Here is a 20,349-nt window from a genome sequence, read left to right as displayed (position 1 = left end):
AGGATCCATTGCACAGGATGTGCATGATGCAAAAATCAACACATTATACAAAAATGAAGGCAACAGAGAGGATTGCAATAACTACAGGGACATCTCACTCCTTACAGTCATTGGGAAGACTTTTGTTAGACTCATGCTTAAAAGACTCCATCTACTTGCAGACCGAGTGTATCCAGAAGCGCAGTGTGGTTTCTGTGTTGGTAGATCTGCTGTGGACATGATCTTCTCCACATGCCAGCTACAAACAGAGTGTCTATATTTACCTCTTTACCTTACTTCTCATACTAACAGCACACATCTTTAAGGTTCAACATGAAGAATATCTGTCCAAAACACTTAATGCATCTCTCTTGCCCTCCACTACTGAGTTTAGCTGCGCTGCTGTCTAGAACTCCCTCTCTCTCACAGATGTTTGTTCTGAACCAAATCCAGTCATTCCCCACTCACTCCATTGCATGGCCCAGGTCTCAAAAACAGACTAACATAGGGAAAGAGAGTGAACATCAGAAACACTGGGCTGGATTTTCCCTGCGGGCATCTGAACCCCGTTGTCAGATTCAAATGTGGGTCAGAAGCCTGGAGTATGTAGGAAATAGTCAGTCATTTTGATTTTCCCCAGAGTGGCCAATTAATGGCCAGAGGGCGGGGTCATCATCCAATTAAGAATAGGCAGGTTCTCAAAACTGGAGGGCCAATCCAAGATGTTCTACTTTGAAAGCAACAGCAGGATGTCACGGCAGAAAGTGAGGAAGAGGATGCTTCAAAATGGAGGCGCCCTCTCTCAAACTTTTTATAATTGAAAATAAGGAAAGGTTTTTGCAGCCAGGCCACCACTGTGGGGTAGTTGGGAATTTGACATTACCGGATAGCCTGTGGCTGCTGCTGCATCCAGGTAGACAAGCAGGAAAGCCCTGTAGGCCTGCTTGGAGCACTGCCCCCCTCCCAGCCTGCTGTCAGGAAGCCATCTCCAGGTAGTTAAACTGGCCCCCTCTGCCTGTGGGAACCTGGAGGCCAACTGGAAAATTCCAGTTAGCCTCCATTAACAGGCTTTGGCCCTTAATTGGTTTAATCAGCTAAATGCCGCGTGAGGTGTGTAGCCCTGTTGCTTCCATTCTGTCTCCAAGAAACTGGCCTCAAGGCAGGATGGAGCTGGAAAATGGCACACAGGTCAGTGGTGCTATTTTTAGCACCCATCCATCTCTGTTCCTGGCCCTGGCTGGGCCTTAAAATCAAGCTTTCAGTAGAGGGAGTCAGAGAGAAACCAGACGGGAACAATGGAGGTAATTTTAACTTTTATTTCCTGGTGAATAAACTGTTCGTGGTGAATCAGCAGCCCATTTTACACCTTGGTCAAATTTCTTCTCCATACAATGGAAAACAGGATGCATTTAGTGCACTGCACAGATATTCTACTTATTGGGTCTTATGATATTAACATAACATAGGAAATAGGAGGAGGAGTAGGCCATTTAGCCCCTGAAGCCTGCTCTAGATCATGCTCGATCTGATTGTGGCTTTAACTCCACTTTCCTAAACCCCAATAACCTTTGACTGTCTCATAGATCAAAAACTGTCTAATTCAGCCTTGAATATATTCCAAAGTTTAACAACCCTCTGAGAGAAGAAATCACTCCCCCTCATCTCCATCTTAAATGACAGACTCCTTATTTTGAAACTGTGCCCCCTAGTTCTAGGTTCTCCCACGAGCTAGGGGAAACATCCTCTTAGTATCTACCCTGTCAAGCCCCCTCAGAATCTTAAATGCTTTAATAGCACACTTCTAAACTCTAACGAGTATAGACCCAACATGCTCAACCTTTCCTCATAAGACATCCCTTCATCCCAGGAATCAATCTAGTGAACCTTCACTGAACCACTTCCAGTGCAAGTATATCCCCCCTTAAATAAGGAAACCAAAAGTGTACACATACTCCAGGTGTGGTCTCACCAATGTCTTGTACAGTTGAAGCAAGGCTTCCCTATGTTTATACTCCAACCTTGCAATAAAGGCCAACACTCTATTTGCCTTGTTAATTACATGCTGTACCTGCATGCTAATATTTTGTGATTCATGTATGAGGACACGCAGAGGACACCCAGATCCCTCTGTGCTGGAGCATTCTGCCGTCTCTCTCCATTTAAGTAATGTTTTGCTTTTCTATTCTTTCCAACAAAGCGAACAACCTCACATTTTCCCATATTATGCTCCATTTGCCAATTTACGAATTGTTACAGTGCAGAAGGAGGTCATTCAGCCCATCATGTCTGTGCTGGTTCTCTGCAGGAGCAATTCACCTAGTGCCACAACCTAGCCTTCTCCCCATAGCCCTGCATATTCTTCATTTTCAGATAATAATCTAATTCCCTGTTGAATGCCTCAATTGAACCTGCCTCCACCACACTCTCAGTCAGTGCATTCCAGATCCTAATCACTCGCTGTGGGAAAATGTTTTTCCTCATGATGCTATTGTTTCTTTTGCCAATTATCTTAATTCTCTACCGTTTGGTTCACAATCCTTTCACCAAAGGGAGCAGTTTTTCCCCAACTTCTCAGTCTAGACCGTCATAATTCTGAATACCTCTAATAAATCTCCTCTTAACCTTCTCTTCTCCAAGGAAAACTGTGCCAACCTCTCCAATCTACCTACATAACTGAAGTTCTTCATCCCTGGAACAATTATACTGAATCTCTTCCACGCGCTCTCTAATACTTTCACATCAATGCTAAAGTGTGGCACCCAGAACTAGGTGCAATACACCAGTGTTTTTTTTATTCTTTCACAGGATGTGGGCATCACTGGCTAACCCACCATTTTTATTGTCCATCCCTAATTGCCCTTGAGAAGATGGTGATGTGATGCCTTCTTGACCGCTGTAATCCATGTGGTGCAGGTACACCCACAGTGCTGTCAGGGAAACAGTCCAAGATTTTGATCCAGCGACTGTGAAGGAATGGCGATATAGTTCCATGTCAGGATGGTGTGTAGCTTTGAGGGGAACTTGCAGCTGTTGGTGGTGGAGGGGACATTGTCTGTAAGGTACCATTTCATGTAATGCTGTTGATTGACTAGTCTGTGAGACAGCTCTTCCAATTTTGACGCAAGCCCCTAGGTGTTAGTAAGGAGACTTTGCAGGATCAAAGGTTGGTGCTGGGTGATCCATCTGGTTTCATTCCTTTTTGTAGGCTTTCTATTAGTTTGGTACAACTGAGTGGCTTGCTAGGAAATTAAAGAGGACATCTAAGAGTCAAATACATTGCTGCAGGTCTGGAGTCACACGTAGGCCAGACCAGGTAAGGATGGCAGATTTTGTCCCCTAAAGGGCAATAGTGAACCAGATGGATCTTTACGACCATCAACAATGGTTTCATCGTTAGTAGTATTAGCTTTTTTTAAAAAAATCTAGATTTACTAATTAAACTTAAATCCCACCAGCTGCCATGGTGGGATTCAAACCCATGCCCCCAGAGCATTAGTCTGGGCCTCTTCATTATTAGCCCAGTGACATTTCCACTATGCCACCACCTTCCTGTATACAACTTTAACATAACTTCCTTGTTTTGCGCTCTATACCCCTATCAATAAAGTCTAGGATACCGTATGTATTACTAACTGTGCTCACAACCTGTATTTCCAAAATGATTTATGCACAGATACACCCAAGACCTTCTGCTCCTGCATCCCCTTTAGAATTTTATTTTGTATTTTCTCTCCGCATTCTTCCTACTAAAATGAATCACTTCACATTTCTCTGCATTAAATTTAATCTGCCACATGTCCGCCCATTCCACCAACCTGACTATGTTTTTTTAAATTTCTAAACTATCCTCCTCACAGTTCGCAATATTTGCAAGTTTTGTATTGTCCAAACTTTTGAAATTGTGCCCTGTACACCAAGGTCCAGGTCATTAATATGTATCAGGAAGGACAGGGGTCCTAAACCCTACCCCTGGGGAACTCCATCACAAACCTGTCTCCAGTCTGAAAAACATCCATTAGCCACTACTCACTGTTTCCTGTCACTCACCCAATTTCATATCCAGATTGTCCCTTTTATTCCATGAGCTTTACCTTTGCTCAGGAGTCTTTTAAGCAGCATTTAATCAAATGCCTTTTGGGAGTCCATGTACACCACATCAGCAACATTACCCTCAACAACTCTTTCTGTTACCTCATGAGAAAAATTCCAAGTTAGTTAAACAATATTTGCCCTTAGCAAATCCATGCTGGCTTTCCTTAATTAACCTATGTTTGCCCAAGTGATTATTCAATTTGACCCAAGTTATCATTTCTGGAAACTTCCCCACCGCCGAGATTAAACTACCTGGCTTGTAGTTGCTGGCTTATCGTTACACCCTTTTTTTGAACAAGGGTGTAACATTTGCAATTCTCCAGTCCTCTGGCAGCACCCCTGAGTCTAAGGAAGACTTGAAAATTGAGGTCATTGTCTCTGCAATTTCCACTCTCACTTCTGTCAGTCTGCTTGAATGCATCTCATCTGGTTCTGGTGACTTATAAACTTTAAGTACGGACAGCCTCTCCAATACCTTCTCCTTATCAATTTTAAACCTGTCAAGTCTCCGAATTACCTCCTTTCTCAGCATAACCTTTGCATCACCTTTCTTGGTAAAGACAGATGCAAAGTATTAATTTAATACCTTAGCCATGTCCCCTATCTCCCTTTTAAATCCCCTTTTAGGTCCCTATTGGCCTCACTGCTCCCCTTACCACCCTTTTACTATTTATTTGCCCATAGCAGACTTTGGATTCTCTTTTATATTAGCGTCCTGGTTCTTTTCATAATCTCTCTTTGTTTCTCTTAATTGCTTTTTCAATTACCCTCTGAAACTTCTATATTTGTCTTGGTTCTAGGTTGTATTCTCCACCTGACAACTTTCATAAGCCTACTTTTTCTTCTCCGTCTTAATCTCTATCTCTATCATCATTCAGGGACCTCTAGATTTGTTGGCCATACCTTTCCTCTTCATGGCACTGCTGGTTATGTAGAAAGTGGTGATGAGGTGACTCCTTGACAACTGAATGGTTTCCTAGGCCACTTCACAGGACAGTAAAGAGTCAGTTATATTGCTGTGGTTCTGGACTCATGTATACATCAGACTGTGTAAGGAGGGCAGATATCTTTCCCTAAAGAATGCTAGTAAACCAGATGGACATTTACAACAGTTCATTAGTTGCATGGTCACAATTGATGATTCTAATTTTTATTCCAGATTTAATGAATTAATCAGCCCACCTAACATTGGGCCTATTGAGAACCTTAAGTGGCCAATTAAAGGCCAACTAAGTGCCTCATCCTGCCCCTGCTGCTTTTTACCCATGCCAGGTGGGTAGCCTGGCAGCTTTTACTGTGCACGTTGATGGAAGTGAGAGTGGAAATTGCGAAGACACTAGCTTTACTTTTCAAGTCTTCCTTAGACTCAGGGGTGGTGCCAGAGGACTGGAGAATTGCAAATGTTACAATCTTGTTTTAAAAAAGGCATAAAGATAGGCCAGCAACTGCAAGCCAGGTAGTTTATGCTTTGTGGTGGGGGAACTAGAAACAATAATTCAGGTCAAAATTAAGTTAGTTAGGTAAATGTGGTTAACTAAGGAAAGCCAACATGGATTTGTTAAGAGCAAATTTTGTTGGGCAATGCAGGGGGTCTTTGGGGGTCTCCTGTACCCATCAAAGTCATAGCCCCCTTAACCCTACCCCCCCCCCCATCCCACCCCCACCACCACCACCTCTCAAACCCGACCACCGCCCTCCTCTTCCATCTCACTGTGCTATCCAGGCCCCAGATTTACCTGAAGTCCAGCCTTCATTAGCTCCTCTTCTTTGGGTACTTCCTGTAGTCCCAGCAGTGGCCACCACTCGAATCTGATGCTGTTGGGATTACAGAGTTGTCTAGGGTGGGACTTCCTCCTTACTGAATGTTAAATGGCCATGGGACGACTGGTATCAGTGGACATGTGTTCCCCGTCAACTCTTCAGGTGGCAAGAAAACCCACCATCCTGTGGTATGTGTTTGGGGGAAAATAATGCATCAAACTCCTTCTGCAAGTAAAGTACATATTAGCAACAATGAGTTTATACAACACATATGAAGTCTTGAAAAGTTGTGCAATCTTGAAGCTCTAAAAGAGATTGTAGTCCAAGTTCAAGTCTAGATAGAAAATAAGGCAAAACCTGTCAATGTTTGTTACAAGGGAAGAAAGACCAGAAACAGCAAGTTTAAAAAAAAGAATAAATTGGGAAACTGTGAAAGGTTAAGCAATAAAATTGCATTTGTCAGGGCTCCAAAAACAGTGCATGGAAGGAAGGACTATAAAGTGGGAAAAGATATAACTCTCAGGATTTTCAAAGTCTTTTTGAAATTTCAGATTAGCAACACTTTTTTTAAACAGATGTGTCAATTTTGTTAATAATCACATCGAATTTCTGTGAGGTTCTTTCAATCGTCTGCTGGAACTTTGGCAGTAACATGGAGCAGAGGAATTTTGTTGTTTCTCTGGGATTTCTGCTGAAAATTCAACAGACAATCAAGATATTTCCACAAAAAATTGTAAGCGAGTTTTTTTATTTGTTCAAATTTTACATTCACTATAAACTAATCAGGACATAGCATGCTTATGCAAGACTTTAACGCATTCAAAACCCATCCGCATGCATAAAGTTGAAATCAGGTCCATAAATGTTCTGTTTTATAAAAATAGACCTGTTTTCATCCAAATGTGATAAGATTTATTGCAGCAAGTAAATTTTAAGTGAATTAACAAAGCTTTCCTACTGTTGAGAAATCATTAATTTACACAAGAGAAGCCAAGTTGTATAGATTGAACCAAGAAATCTGAACATAATTATTGCCTCATACATTCACCTTACTATTGAATAAAGTAATTGAATGATTCAAACCAATCTTAAACTAACTCAGTCTGCTTTCAGAAAAATTGGAGAAACATGGATATCCGGTTCAGGTCACAAGAGGGTTCTGTTGCCACCATTCTGGATTATGCTACTGTATGAGTAGATACAGGGCAGTGTGAGGCAACTCCCACTGCACTACATCTACGTGCAAAATAGCATAAATGGTAAGATGCTCAGGCACTCAGACCACTTTTGGGAATGATTCTAGCCACCGAATTTGAGAAGGTATTTACAGCAGACTCAAATTCATAACATCAGTACAGGACATCATTAGGAAGGACCAGCTGAAGCATGCATCTTGCCCAGGAGCCAGGGGAGTGATTACTGCACAACACAGATACATCCATTTGTATTTCAGAATAGGCTGCAAAAAGCTGGAGCATGCATAGAATGCATTCTTCATTCTTTGCTGATATCATAAAATTGGAAGCAGCTGATGAGAAAACAGATGAACTCTTGAATCCTGAGAATTGCACTCTAATGAGGTAAGAACCTGGACCTGGCACTGGTGCATTATGGCCACTTAAACCACTGGCTTAACTAAAACAAACTGACTAGTGACGGCCATTGTTACTCTCCTAAATTATGGCTGCAGTGACAAGAGGCTCTTTTGTGTAAATTACCAGTTCTTAACATGCAAAAAAAACTTTGCTAATGACTTGGTGAAAGCATAAATCATATGAGTGGTTACATTGGTCTGACCTAAACACAATCAGTATTGCTTGCTTAAAACATGTGGAACAGAACTTCTGACTTGCAGAAGACAAATTTGTAGCACATTCTGCAAAATTGGCATTTCTGAATCGTAACAGGTATTCAAGTACAAAAATCAAATCAAATTTGAAGGAAGAGCTGCAATTACTTCATTTGATTAGTGACAGGGAAGGATCAATGATACTATTATTTGCTTAGCAGCACCAAATAACTGAGGATGGCATCATCAGAGGAGGAACAATAAATTTTCGAAATTATTATGACCTCATTTGTTCAGCTAGCATTCAGTCCTCACTAGAAAATGGCACCAGGCCAGTTTGTTCATTACTGGCCCCAGGATGCAAGAAATACCATTATTTAGTCCAAAGCCTACAGAGTGGCTCTATTTTTAATGGAACTGTTTGGAGAAGAGTAAAAAGGTACTAAGAATGACAAAAGCGAGAGATATATTTAAAAGCTGACTGAATAATGGCTGGCTTGGCGCAGATTTACAGGGTTTTGCATGCTTTTAAGAGTTGCCTTTCAGCTGATTTGTTGCTTTTTGCATCTAAACAGTATCTCTTATTGAACTAGGCATTATCACACGTTATATTGTTCTACGCGATGGGACTGAGCGTTTTCGTGGGACAAGCTTCAGTTTCACAGATACTGGAGGCATTCAGCCATCTCAGGAATACACCTACCAACTAATAGCTTGCACAATTGCTCAGTGTGCAGTCAGCAGCAAGGTGGGTGTACTGCACATAACAGTTTGAAGGTCATATTAAATTCCACAGTATATTTATTAATTCAATAGTTTCTACTTTATCAATAATAATACAGTCACTGTTCCTTTCCTTCTCTGATCCTCCTCCTAAACACCATTTTTACATCATCAGTATATTAAAATCAAGACTTATTATATCCCTTTTTGGAAGTTCAAAATACAGAACTACTTATTTCCCTTGGGGCCAGATTTTCATGGAGTCGGGATGACTCTTGCGCTATATAAAATGGTAGGACCCGGTTCCATAATTCCCACCCCCATTCCCAGCACCAGCATAGGTGGGTAGTGAGCCCTCACCCTATACTCCCAAACTGACCAGTCTCATTGCGGGGGTAGGCATCTCTTAGGCCTCTGCAATCAGCCCAGCTTCTCCATACTCATGGTTCATGGCCCCTCAGTGGATTTGTGAACTATTGTCTGGATTCAGGAAATTTTTGAAAGATTAGTTCAAAAGGTGTTACCCTTGCTCCCCTGCCACTCCCATGGCCCCTCATACTCTCCATGCCAATTCAATACCAACTCATGCTCCCAGCCACTCCTATTGGCCCCTCATACTCTCCATGCCAACTCAATACCAACTCATGCTTCCAGCCACTCCTATTGGCCCCTCTTACTTTTCATGCCACCTCAGTGCCAACTCATGCCCATTCATCCAGTTTGCATTATGTACATAACCAATGAGCTATTTAATAAGTGGCAAGTGTGGAACTGCTAAGAGGGAAAAAAACACCCATTCAGAAATATTCTTTGAGGAAAAAATTGTTGTTCCTACAATGCTATAAAACTGTCAATCAGACAAACCATTAAAGTAACAATATCAGAGGCTTCAAAAACTTCACACTATCTGGGCTTCCACCGATTCTCATTATGCTTACTTGGCTGAGAATCCAGACCAATAAAAGCATTAGCCCAGCAGTGAATCTGTTTTGACAATTGAAATGAATTGTAGACTTTGCTTGATTGACATCTTTAAGAGGTTATAATAAGTTGTTCTCTCTATGATCTTGTACTCAATATCTGTGTTTTTTTGGACAATATTAGATATCTGAAGTGTTTGAAGTCTCTGTTAATGATACTATAATGGTCTGTCTGATGCACATTTTACAGGGTTGTAGGAACAGCAGTTTTTTTATCAAAGAACATTTCCGAATGATATTTCATTCTCAGCACTTCCACATTAGCTATTGTTATTATAGGGCTCACTGGCTAGGTACATAGTACATGCTAGGTGAATGGGCATGGAAGGGACATGATCTGGCATTGAGTTGGCATGGAAGGCATGAGGGGTCATGAGGGGTGGGTGGGCATGAGTTGGCATAGAGGGTATGAGCAGTCAGATGGAGTGACTGGAGATTTGAGCTGGTATCAGGCATAAGGGCTAAAGCACCTAATGGCTTCTATTATAACTGGACAAGGTCCCAGAGAACAGGTGGACCTTCTAACCAACCCATCTTGGCACTCGCTTACCCCCGTGGCCACCTACAATTTGTTTCCAGTGTGGCAGGCCTGCCTCTTTCGCACACCAGACCCTCCCGCAGTGAAAATTGCATGTGACTGAGCACTTTAAACTGAAGAGGGCCTGCCAAGGCAGGACATTTCCTGGCTCAAGCTATCCGCTTGGGTAGCAAAAACCTGGTTCTGTGTCTTCCTTTCCTCCTTCAACTTACATGCTTTTAAAGCCCAAGCTTGATGACACCTAATAATCACTTCTCAGTATATCCCATCTATTTCTGGTCAACTCATCCGTTCTCTTCAACCTTAGCCCTTCAACTTAGTATTTCAATTTAAAAGAAAATCAGCCCACCTGCAATTTCAAAATTAAAAGGTTGTCATACTTGGAAATTGTAAGTATGGTATAATGATGTTTCAGAGTAATAACATGGGAGGTGCCTGTTTCCATTGTGAGATCAAACTTGTCTATCAGTCTAATACAAAAATGTGAAAGGTCATCAATCTGAAATGTTCATGTTGTTTCCTGCTCCACAGATGCTGCCTGACACACTGAGGATTTCCAGCATTTTCTGTTTCTATTGTCTATCAGTTATTGAGTTTTGGGATTCTCAGATGACTTTTTATGCAGCTATAATTATATATTTTGGGGGAATTAAGTAAATATAAATATATTCAGGTGACCCTCATTCAGTATGTCTTTTATTATTCCATGAATTCATATTCTGGCTCATTAGCTGATGTTGCTTGATAGTTGAGAAACTATGCTATCAAACTTTTTTTTTTCCTGTCATAGGTTGTTGCAGCAACTGTCCAAGGAGTCCCTGAAAATGTCTACTCCCCAACAATGATTGCACTTAATGCAACCTCCTTACAGCTTATGTGGAGACCACCAGCTAAGCCAAATGGTATAATACATGAGTACCAAATCCACCAGATTGAGACACGGCTGATCTATACGGACACTACTAATAGGATGAAGTTCGTTGCAGCAGGTATAGAGGGTCACAAAGTTGAATGACTAATATTTCAATGTTGTCTTTTGAATTCTTCCATTTGCAGCATAACAGTTCAGTAGCGTGTCATAAGGCTGAATGAAGGTTGCAAGTTTGCACTCATATTTTTTCATTTGTTCCTGTTTTCCATTGGGACATCTGCAGGATTATGGAAATGACAAATATGGGCACCCAATGTGGGGACAAGTTTACTTTTCCTCATCCTGCAGGCAAGCATACAAACACATACCCGAAAACACATGCAACTGTGATAGATATTAATGTAGCATAATTTCAATAAGACTTCTACTTAAAAATTTACCTTGCTTAAATATTCCTCTTCAGATCAAAATTGCCCCTGATTGTTACAACTTGGTCATACATTTCTAATATAAGCAAGCTGTTAACTCTATTGGTCATGTGGATTATATAGATTCCAAAACTACAAATATGTAATGCATTTAATTATAGTAGTTAATAAGATCCATGGTGGTGCAATGGTTAGTGCTGCTGCCTCACAAGTCCAGAAACCCCAGGTTCAATCCTGACCCTGGGTGTCTGGCTGTGTGGAGTTTGCATGTCCTCCCTGTGTCTGTGTGGGTTTCCTCTGGGTGCTCTGGTTTCCTCCGACTTTCTAAAGGTGTGCTGGTTAGGTGGATTTGCTATCCACCCTGTGGTGGACTGGCCCCCTGTCCTGGGTGTACTGTGCCCATCCCCTGTTGGACTAGGCTCTGATTCCCCATGACGTTGAAGTGGTTCTTAAAAAGTGAGTGAGTTAATAAAATTACCATATGCTCTTTAAAGGAATACAAAAGGGTGAAAATAACTGATTTCAATTCATTATATATATCTAAATAAACCTGAATAGTAACCTTGTAATGTTAGTGTATTAAAATGCAGAAAAACCACTATATCCCTTAAGGGTTATGAACAGAGAAGATAAAAGTGCAATCTGTTTGAAGTATGACCTCTGATAATTGCCATACTTTACAGATACTTACTTATTTTCCATAAACATCCCATATATTTTGTGACTGTCAACCACAAATGAATTAGGTGCATATATTTTTCGCACGGCGATAGATAAAATGTAACTTTTTACCTTTTAAAGGCTTTGAACTGTTTTCGTAAAATAGTGGATTGTTCCTTTAATCTTTTCCATCACTGTAATATGAGCATCATTTGAAATATTGGTATAAATGGCTTGTAATCCAGTAAATCAATGTACATTTCCTCTGGCATGATTTCTCTTTTTTTGGCTGCTGTGAAGTGTTTTCTGACAGCTTATTTTTAATTACATCTGAGCCTAAGAAACCTGATCTTATAAAGTGTTTCAGGGGGAGAGGGCAGAGTGAACAGACATGCCATGTGAAATCCAGAAGTCATTCATAATTCTCTTAAGACAAAAAAGCATTAAGTAATTGAGGACAGGAAGTTCTCACTTAATTATTTAGGGGTGTTATCAATGCTTTAAGTAAACTGAAGTATTTTCTATAGTCTCACCGAGTGTAATACCTTTGGGACAGGGACAGCAGCCATCATCTTCTCATGTTCTTTAATGCAAATAGTAAATGGCAGCTTGTCAATATCAGACCTTTTTATATCATTTATTACTGAACACTTCCAGTATCCTGTAAAAAACAATTTAGATGACAGTTATGGCATTGTTTCACTTTGTGTTATCAGTATTTAACAAATGGGCCAACTAATACTCCAAAGGAGAAATGCAATGATCATTTGTTTTAGGTGCTGCTGGAAGGAAGGATGATACTGCCCCCTTCAGCTCAAGTATTTTCACATGCATTAAAAGGGGCACCATGATTCTGAAAAATGTGCTCTCCACAACCTTTTCCTCAATACATTTTTTTTTTGCAAAAATATAACCAATAATATTTAAATGCATCTGTGCATTACTTTCTCCTAATGCATCCTGACAAAAATGCTTGATATATTTTTTAGATTTTCCTTCCTTTCATAGCAAAATATAAAATGCCAAGGAGCTGATAAGACTGCATTTTCTTAACAGTCAAATATATATGTCCGTCCAATTTTGTAGTTATAAATAAATCAGCGGATCCAATAAAAATATTAACTTTGTTCGATAAAGTAAAAGAATAACAGACTTCCATTGACAAAGAAATACTAGCAAAGCACGAAAAACCAGGCCTATATTTTCCAATGGGAGCGTATGTCTTTCAGGATGAAACTCTGCCTGGCCTGGAGATGCCGACCTATCTTAACTGTATTTCTAAGCCCGAAGGTTATTTGTATGTGGCAGACAGGATCCCTGCAGCCATGGAGATATGGAGATGATTTAAATTTGGGGACGTGGTACAACAAAAGAAAGTGACAAACATTGAGTTGCTGTAAAAAGATTTTTGTTTTCTCTCCCAAATTATTGGTATCGATGATAGACTTGCATGTAGCCCTGCTCTGAGTGCTGCCCTAACATGCAGCTCCAGCATCCAGGATTCAATTATGGTTAACCGTGGGAAATGAACTGAAGGCTACATTTCCCTCATTTAACTTAAATTGCATATACCGAATATGGGCAGGCACATTTTAGGCTGCCCAATAGGAAATAGAAGCGAATGGGAGTTGTGGCAGAGCGCATCCCTTACCAAGCTTTGCTCCATAGGTGTTCTTGATCTGTCAAAACAGTAGTGAGAAGCAGGCAGAAAATCTGATTTTTTTTTTCACAATGCATGGATTGGTATTGCATAGCTATGTTACAAAAGCCTGGTAAAGTAATGAGACACTGCTGTTTCCAGGTAGTTCCTCCTTACCTTGTGAGATGTGGCGTCTCCTCCCCCTACGAGGCAAACAACAACCAAGAGGCACAACCAAAAGTTGAGACCCAAACTGAATGGTCATACTCTTCAGAATGGAAGGGGATCAGGCACAGTGGCTGGTACATGGAGCATGTGGATGTGTACTGGCCTCCACAAGGGCATAAGCACTAAGTACTAAGTGGGGTTCAGGCCAGGTAAGTTACCTGGTCTCCTGAAGAGATGCAAAATCTGGATGTACAACAGGTCTCCTCCTGGATTTGGGAAGGCGATCCTGGATAACTTCCATAGCGATGAACAGACAAGTTTGCAAAGGCCGGTGGGTGTAGGGATGCACTGGTACCTGTATCGTCTTCCTGTGCTGCTGAGAGCACATTCAATGATTCCACAAGCTCCAACAGGATTAACACAGGAGGGTCCCACTAGGCGCAATCCTGGTATAAGCATTGGAATTCCATCTCAAGGGATTTTAAATCTGATGAAACTTGGGGGACCCAATCTTATGTCTGTAATGAGTTTTGAATGAGTTAAAATCTCACCAATAAATCTGAATTCAGCACTGGACATGAAACTAAAATATGCTGCCTTGCCTGGGTAGTTCTTGATAGTCCAGATCTTCCAGCCTCCAGAGGTACCCCAGAAGATGTGCTGGGGACCCCTAAGAAATCCCCATGCACTCCCTACACGGGAACCGCCGGGGCAGTTTCAACTTCCATTGAGCAATTAGCCTGCATCTGGAACCCTCTGAAGCTCCGATTTAAATTGGAGTCTTCTGATGTTTCAGACTAACTTAGCAGAATGGTCCCCAGGAAACTTTAGAAGGATTAAAACCAGTTCTAACTTCTGGGTAACTACACTAGTGACCCCTGAATCCCCAACTAACTCCTCACCACCAACTACCCTCCAACCACCTGACTACCCCTGACCATCTCCTCACCCCCGACCACTCTCCCGACCCCCTGATTACCCTCTGGACATCCCCAAGGCTCCAATGCTACGAGAGAAGGAGACCAGGAGCAGGTGTGCTCTACATTTCTCAGGAAGGCCGGTTTGGAAGTCTGGATGAGAAATGTGGAGCTTCAGTGCAAGGTAAGTAAATAGGAACAGAGTGGCAATCCAACGGTGATTGCTACTCCTTGGAAGCAATGTCTTCTCTATTAAGTGGAACTCCAATAAAGCAATTTTGACTTAGGTATTAAGATATCAGCTCTGAAATTGCATAGACTACAAACCCAGTGGTTGTGCTGCTATCGTATCCACTGGTGTCCTCCAACACTGAACCCCAGGTTTGTTCGTTTGAATAAGGCACATTGATGCAAGTTGCATATTGGGCACATCTTTAGTGGCAGTTTGGCCCAAGCATGTGAAAAACCTAAACATTCACCTACTCCTTGATGAGTTACCCAGGCACCCTTCCAACTCTGCCACTGCACTGATCAGCCCCCAAATGAGGGAACCAATAGAGGACAGGAAAAGTCCTGTTTGGATGCTGCTGGTAGAGCCACTTGTGCCCTTGTGAAAATCAATTTGTCTCCTCTGTCTTGGCATACTGAATGCCACTACTTCAGGTCCCCATATGTGGTCAGCACCAGGCACTCTAGCCCATTATGTGCCTTGAATGGTGTGGTCAGAATTTCTGCCCTTTGCAAACCAATATAGAAACTCCCAATGTCAAAGTGGAGAGCACTTGAACCCTATTGGAAGTTCAGGAACACCTTGAATTTTATATAAAATCTATAAAGCATTAAATTAATATAGGAGATTAACTTTATTATCTTAATCTATGTAAAATATTCAAATTCAAATATCTGACTCTGGGTTTAATTCCACCTGTATATTGTTTTTTGGCATTCCTGGCCATTCAAATTCATTTATACACATTAATCTGTTTACTTTAAATAGGCTACTGTCTATACTAAAATAGCACAGCAATAAATTTATGCAAAGGTGTTAATAGGTGCGCTAAAAATAGTAGAGCAAGGGAATTAAATGCACTGATCACAAGATGTTTCACACTTCGAAGTTGAAATCAGTGTGTAATATTAATAACAAGTTCATTAACACATTAGTATGTAGTTGCTTTGTTCACTATTCATTGAAATAGCAGAGAGGCTTCACACAAATGCATTCATATTTTGCCATTAACACTGTAAAGTGCGATTTCAACTTAAAAACAATAACTTTAAGTGATACCACACCTGCTGTACTCTTAAAAGTCTAGCATGATCTTGGCTAAACAATTTTCTCAAAATTTACAGGTTCACAATTTCAGGAAAGGTATTGGGTAGAACTTTAATCCCCAGGACAGGTGGGAAAAGGTCAGCAGGGAGGGGGGAGGTATGTTCATAAAAATGGTAAACCCGAACTCAATTTTCCATGAAAGCACCTACTTTCAATTTAACAAGGATGGATTGTGAGGCTGCGCAAATAACTTGATCTCATGAGGTGAGCCAGTAAATATAGATTAATAAAGCCACATGCCTCAGATTTTAGCAGGCATCTGGAATTGGTTTTTATTCTTCCATGGGATCTCAGGGGCAATTAGGAATAGGCAATAAATGGTGGCCTAACCAGTGACTCCTACATTCTGTGAAAGAATAAAGAAAAGGGATGTGAGCATCACCGCAAGGTCAGCATGTGGTACCCATCCCTAATTGCCCTTTGGAAGATGGTGGTGAACTACCTCCATGAATTGCTGCAGTCAGTCCATGTTGTATAAGTACATTCACAGTGCTGTTGCCATTGTCATTTTCAGTGCCTAGGACAATGTCAGGTGGTCAGACCAATTTTATCCCTTTTTGACTTTTCTGTAGTGGTTTGGTACAACTGAATGGCTTGCTAGGCCATTTCAGAGAGCAGTTAAGATTCAACCACACTGCTGTGGGTCTGGAGTCACATGTAGGCTGGACTGGTAAGGACAACAGATTGCCTTCCCGCAAGGACATTAGTGAACCAGATGGATTTTTACACCAAACCAGTAGTTTCATTGTCGCCATTACTAAGAATAGCTTTTAACTCCAGGTAATTAATTAATTGAATTGAAATTCCATCACTGCTATGGAGAGAAGTGAACCCAGAGTATTAGTTGGGGCCTCTGGATTACTAGTCCAGTAATATGACCACTATGTACCCTTTAATAACCTTTGGCCTGTTTCCCAGACCTCGGGAAATCAAGCAACTAAAGGAAGGAGGGAACTACCAGGTTCAGCTGTCAAGAACTTTTCCAGCATTGCTTTGGGGCAGGAGGATTAGGTGCACTTCTCCCCTTACATGCCACAATCTCCTTCTCTCTTCATGTCCTGATGCTGATGCCACCCCACCCCCACCTCCCCCCCTCCCCAGACCCGCAATCTCTCTCCCACCCCTTGGATCTATTCCGCCCATGGATCTTTCCCACCCCCATACTGCAATCTCTTCCCCTGCCCCTCTGGGATCTCTCCAACCTCTGTGGTCTCCAACAGAGCCTTCTACACCTACAACCAGCCAGCTTCTTGGCCAGATGTCACGTGGGAAACAGAGAATATGTAGACAGTTGTAGAGCATTTTCTGCCACACTTTTAGTCAAGGCACCAAAAAGACAAGGTAGTGACTCAAATAGTAGCAGAGCTATGATATCAATCTTGAGTGCCCTTCACTTGCATTAATAGCATGGTGATGCCCTCAAAATGGGTATCTGTTAAGATTGGCACTAAAGCTACCTCCTTTTTAAAAGAGGTCCAATTCTGGGTGTCCTAAACTCCCATCTGGTTCAGGTGGTAAGCCTCTTTTAACGTGGAAATTGCTATCCTACCGCCATTTTAAGTTCAGAACTGGTCAATCCCCTGATGGATTGAGCAGAGGAGGTCTTCTAAAGTTGTGTCAAATTATTTTTGTGCACCCTAGAAGAACAGGAGCATGTCTATTAATTCCACAAAAATAACCAGATTCACATCTGGCCCCAGAACTTCCATTCTCTGTGATGACACCACCACTGCCCCCACCCAGGGTTACCTTGCTAATAACAGGATTCAATCTAATGAACTGCATCGGGATGCCTGCCGAATTTAAATGAGGCAAGAGCCTCAAAATGACAGTGGCCTCTTTGCCACTGGATTGGGTAGTTGACCCAGTGCACACCCACAGTTGGTTGTACAAAAGGTAAAATTAAGAAATGAAAATTGGGAGAGATGTAAAACAACTGACTGAATTGCCCATTTTTACAGTATTGCCCAAAGTCAAAAGTCCCCACAAGAAGTTTGTTCTTAAGAGTTTGTTTAGATTTCTTAAATCAACTGCAATTTTTAATTGCTTAGAAATGTCAGCTTTTTTAAGTTCATTTCTGAAGTTTTCAAAGCAGCAGACTGGAATCCAAGATCTGGATAGAGAGGGTTTATGGAACTGAAGGAGGTTACAAAAATAAGGAGGAGCAGGCTATGGAGGAATTATAAAACAAGGAGGTAGAGATCACGGCGTCAATGCTTATCAGTGAGAATGGGTGCAATGAGTAAACAGGGATTGGTACAAGATAGGATACAAGCACCAGAGGTTTGGATAACATGAAATTAAGGAAGACCAGCAAAGAGAATTTTGGATTAATCTAGTCTGGAGGTGACCAAAGCATTTTTGAAGATTTCAGCATCAGATAGGTTGATGTGGGGAGAGGGGCAGTGAATAATGTCATGGAGGTGGAAGTCAGTCTGGTAGCCAATATATGAGGTTGGAAACTCAGTTTGGAAATGAACAGAAATTTGTTTTTATTGAAAAATAATCAAAGTTACATCTCCTGACATTAATTAAGTGTATTTCTTATTGCATTATGACACATCAGCCTGGGAAGAAATGGTTTAATTATTCTTACTATGCTTGTGAAAAGCTGCATTCTCCCTGTTCCCCATTCTTGTGATGTGAAAGGACCTCAAAACTCATGTAAATTAAGCAAAGAATATATATTGTGTTTGAAAATGGCGTTCTGCGTCATAGAATATAAAAGGTCCTTGAGACCATTAGAAATCAAAAACAGTCAAATTCTGTCCAATGCATTTAAATCAGCAGACAGCTCACTGTCCAATTCATGACTCATGTGCATATGAAATAAAATCCTAAGAACAGCAACAAGAATGACAATAGAGCAACATTTAATCCCCAATTAGTTATTCATCTTTATTGTTGTACTAGCTATTTTTTCATTTGAAAATTATGCAATACTGTTGTATAGTCAGCACATTATAAACAGCCTTGATAAATTTGTGTCATGGTGTGACTCTGATGGAAACGATTAGTGAAAATTAAACAAATCTGAGGCCTGAAACAAATTGGATAGAAAAACAGAACATTGATTAAGCATCATTATCACTCTGTAAATCGATGGATATTGCAAGAATGCAATGATTGGAACTTAAAGAAAGTTCAACAAATCAGTTTCAGGCTCTACAAAGTAACCGGAATACAATAAATGCTGGAAGCAGCTTCAATTTATTTTAAATACATGTTAAAAGCACAATAAAATATTTGTAGATTTTTATTTATCAATTTAATAGTTACTTTGCTTCAACGGGGGAAGTGTCTCCATATTATCACTGCTTTTTTGCTTTTGTGAATTTTTCCAATTATCAAATATTTTGATCTGTTTTTCCATTATAAATTCAGTGCTAAATTCTGTCAGATTTCCATTAATTGGGTAGCCTCAACCTGTTCTGAAAGTAATGTCATCTTACCCTCTTACACAAATCGTAAAAGGAGTTATTTTCTTTCTGCTTGTCTGCTTTGGATTTGGACCTTGCCTTCAGGAGTGAAATGTCACACTGTTTAACCCACCATGCAAACTACTCCATGCAACTTCGCTTTATTAACTACAAGTAGGTAATTGCTCTTGATTGATATAATTTAGTGAGATGGTCGAGGTTTCCTGTTCTGTAGAGATGACCGGCCAAGAAATTTGACATCCACCCAAAATGTGCAAGAAACCGTAATGCAGCTACTTAATCTGCTGACGCATGGTAGCATAGCGTCCAAACCAAAGTCAGGCGCCAGTGGTCTCCTTCAAGTGTTACTGGAGAGTTGTGGGCCCTGCGCATATTCTCTGCTGCAGCTTACCAGTTGTGAAAGGACAGAAAGCCTGATGGCCCCCGTGCTGAACAAATGGCAGGTTGGCAGTGGGGTGTGATCAAGGGGGCAATGGGTGCAGTGGTCACCTCAAATCAAATAGCAGCTGGCAGACTTTTTCTGTGGGTTTTGGAGGTGTGCTCCTTCTTCTCTTGAGCCCAGAAAATAAAAAATTCTACATTTCCTGAACAACTTTTATTATATATTACATCAAACCGGCTGTTTCGCAGACACAATTCACAGACAGCCGTGAACTGAATTTCCACCCTGACTGTTTTGTAACAGGAACATTGCATTTTGCTGAGATTGATGATTAAGAAAGGCATTGAGTCATTTTCATTATTATGATGCCACGAGCAAGTAACAAAATGACATATTTCAACAAAATGTAGATCATTTCATTGATAAATGAACAAACTGTGTTGAAAATCCTCAAAGCCCTCACCCTCACATCTTCTCAAATTCCAAATCTCACCAGAATTGATTGCCAATTGGATATAGAATATTGGGGCCCAGTTAGGGCAACTAATGGCAAATATACCTCCTTCATGCAGTATATTAGGCAGAATTCCTGGCATCTAGCCAATTCTGGCTCCATAGGTGACATCACAACAGACGTGGGGCCTGC

At 41.0% G+C, this 20,349-nt stretch overlaps 1 protein-coding gene across 1 annotated transcript in view; it reads left to right on the top strand.

Moving 5' to 3' along the window:
- The window catches only part of ush2a (Usher syndrome 2A (autosomal recessive, mild)), a 1,196,697-nt gene that overhangs the window by 1,007,072 nt on the left and 169,276 nt on the right, over positions 1-20,349 (top strand). The window contains exons 53-54 of the mRNA XM_041207243.1: positions 8,215-8,369; positions 10,653-10,851. Of these exons, the coding sequence (XP_041063177.1) occupies positions 8,215-8,369; positions 10,653-10,851 (354 nt within the window). The remainder of the gene's footprint in view (positions 1-8,214; positions 8,370-10,652; positions 10,852-20,349) is intronic.

Source organism: Carcharodon carcharias, chromosome 2 (genome assembly GCF_017639515.1).
Source record: "Carcharodon carcharias isolate sCarCar2 chromosome 2, sCarCar2.pri, whole genome shotgun sequence".
NCBI lineage: Eukaryota > Metazoa > Chordata > Chondrichthyes > Lamniformes > Lamnidae > Carcharodon > Carcharodon carcharias.
This window is presented reverse-complemented; position numbering and strand designations above follow the sequence as displayed.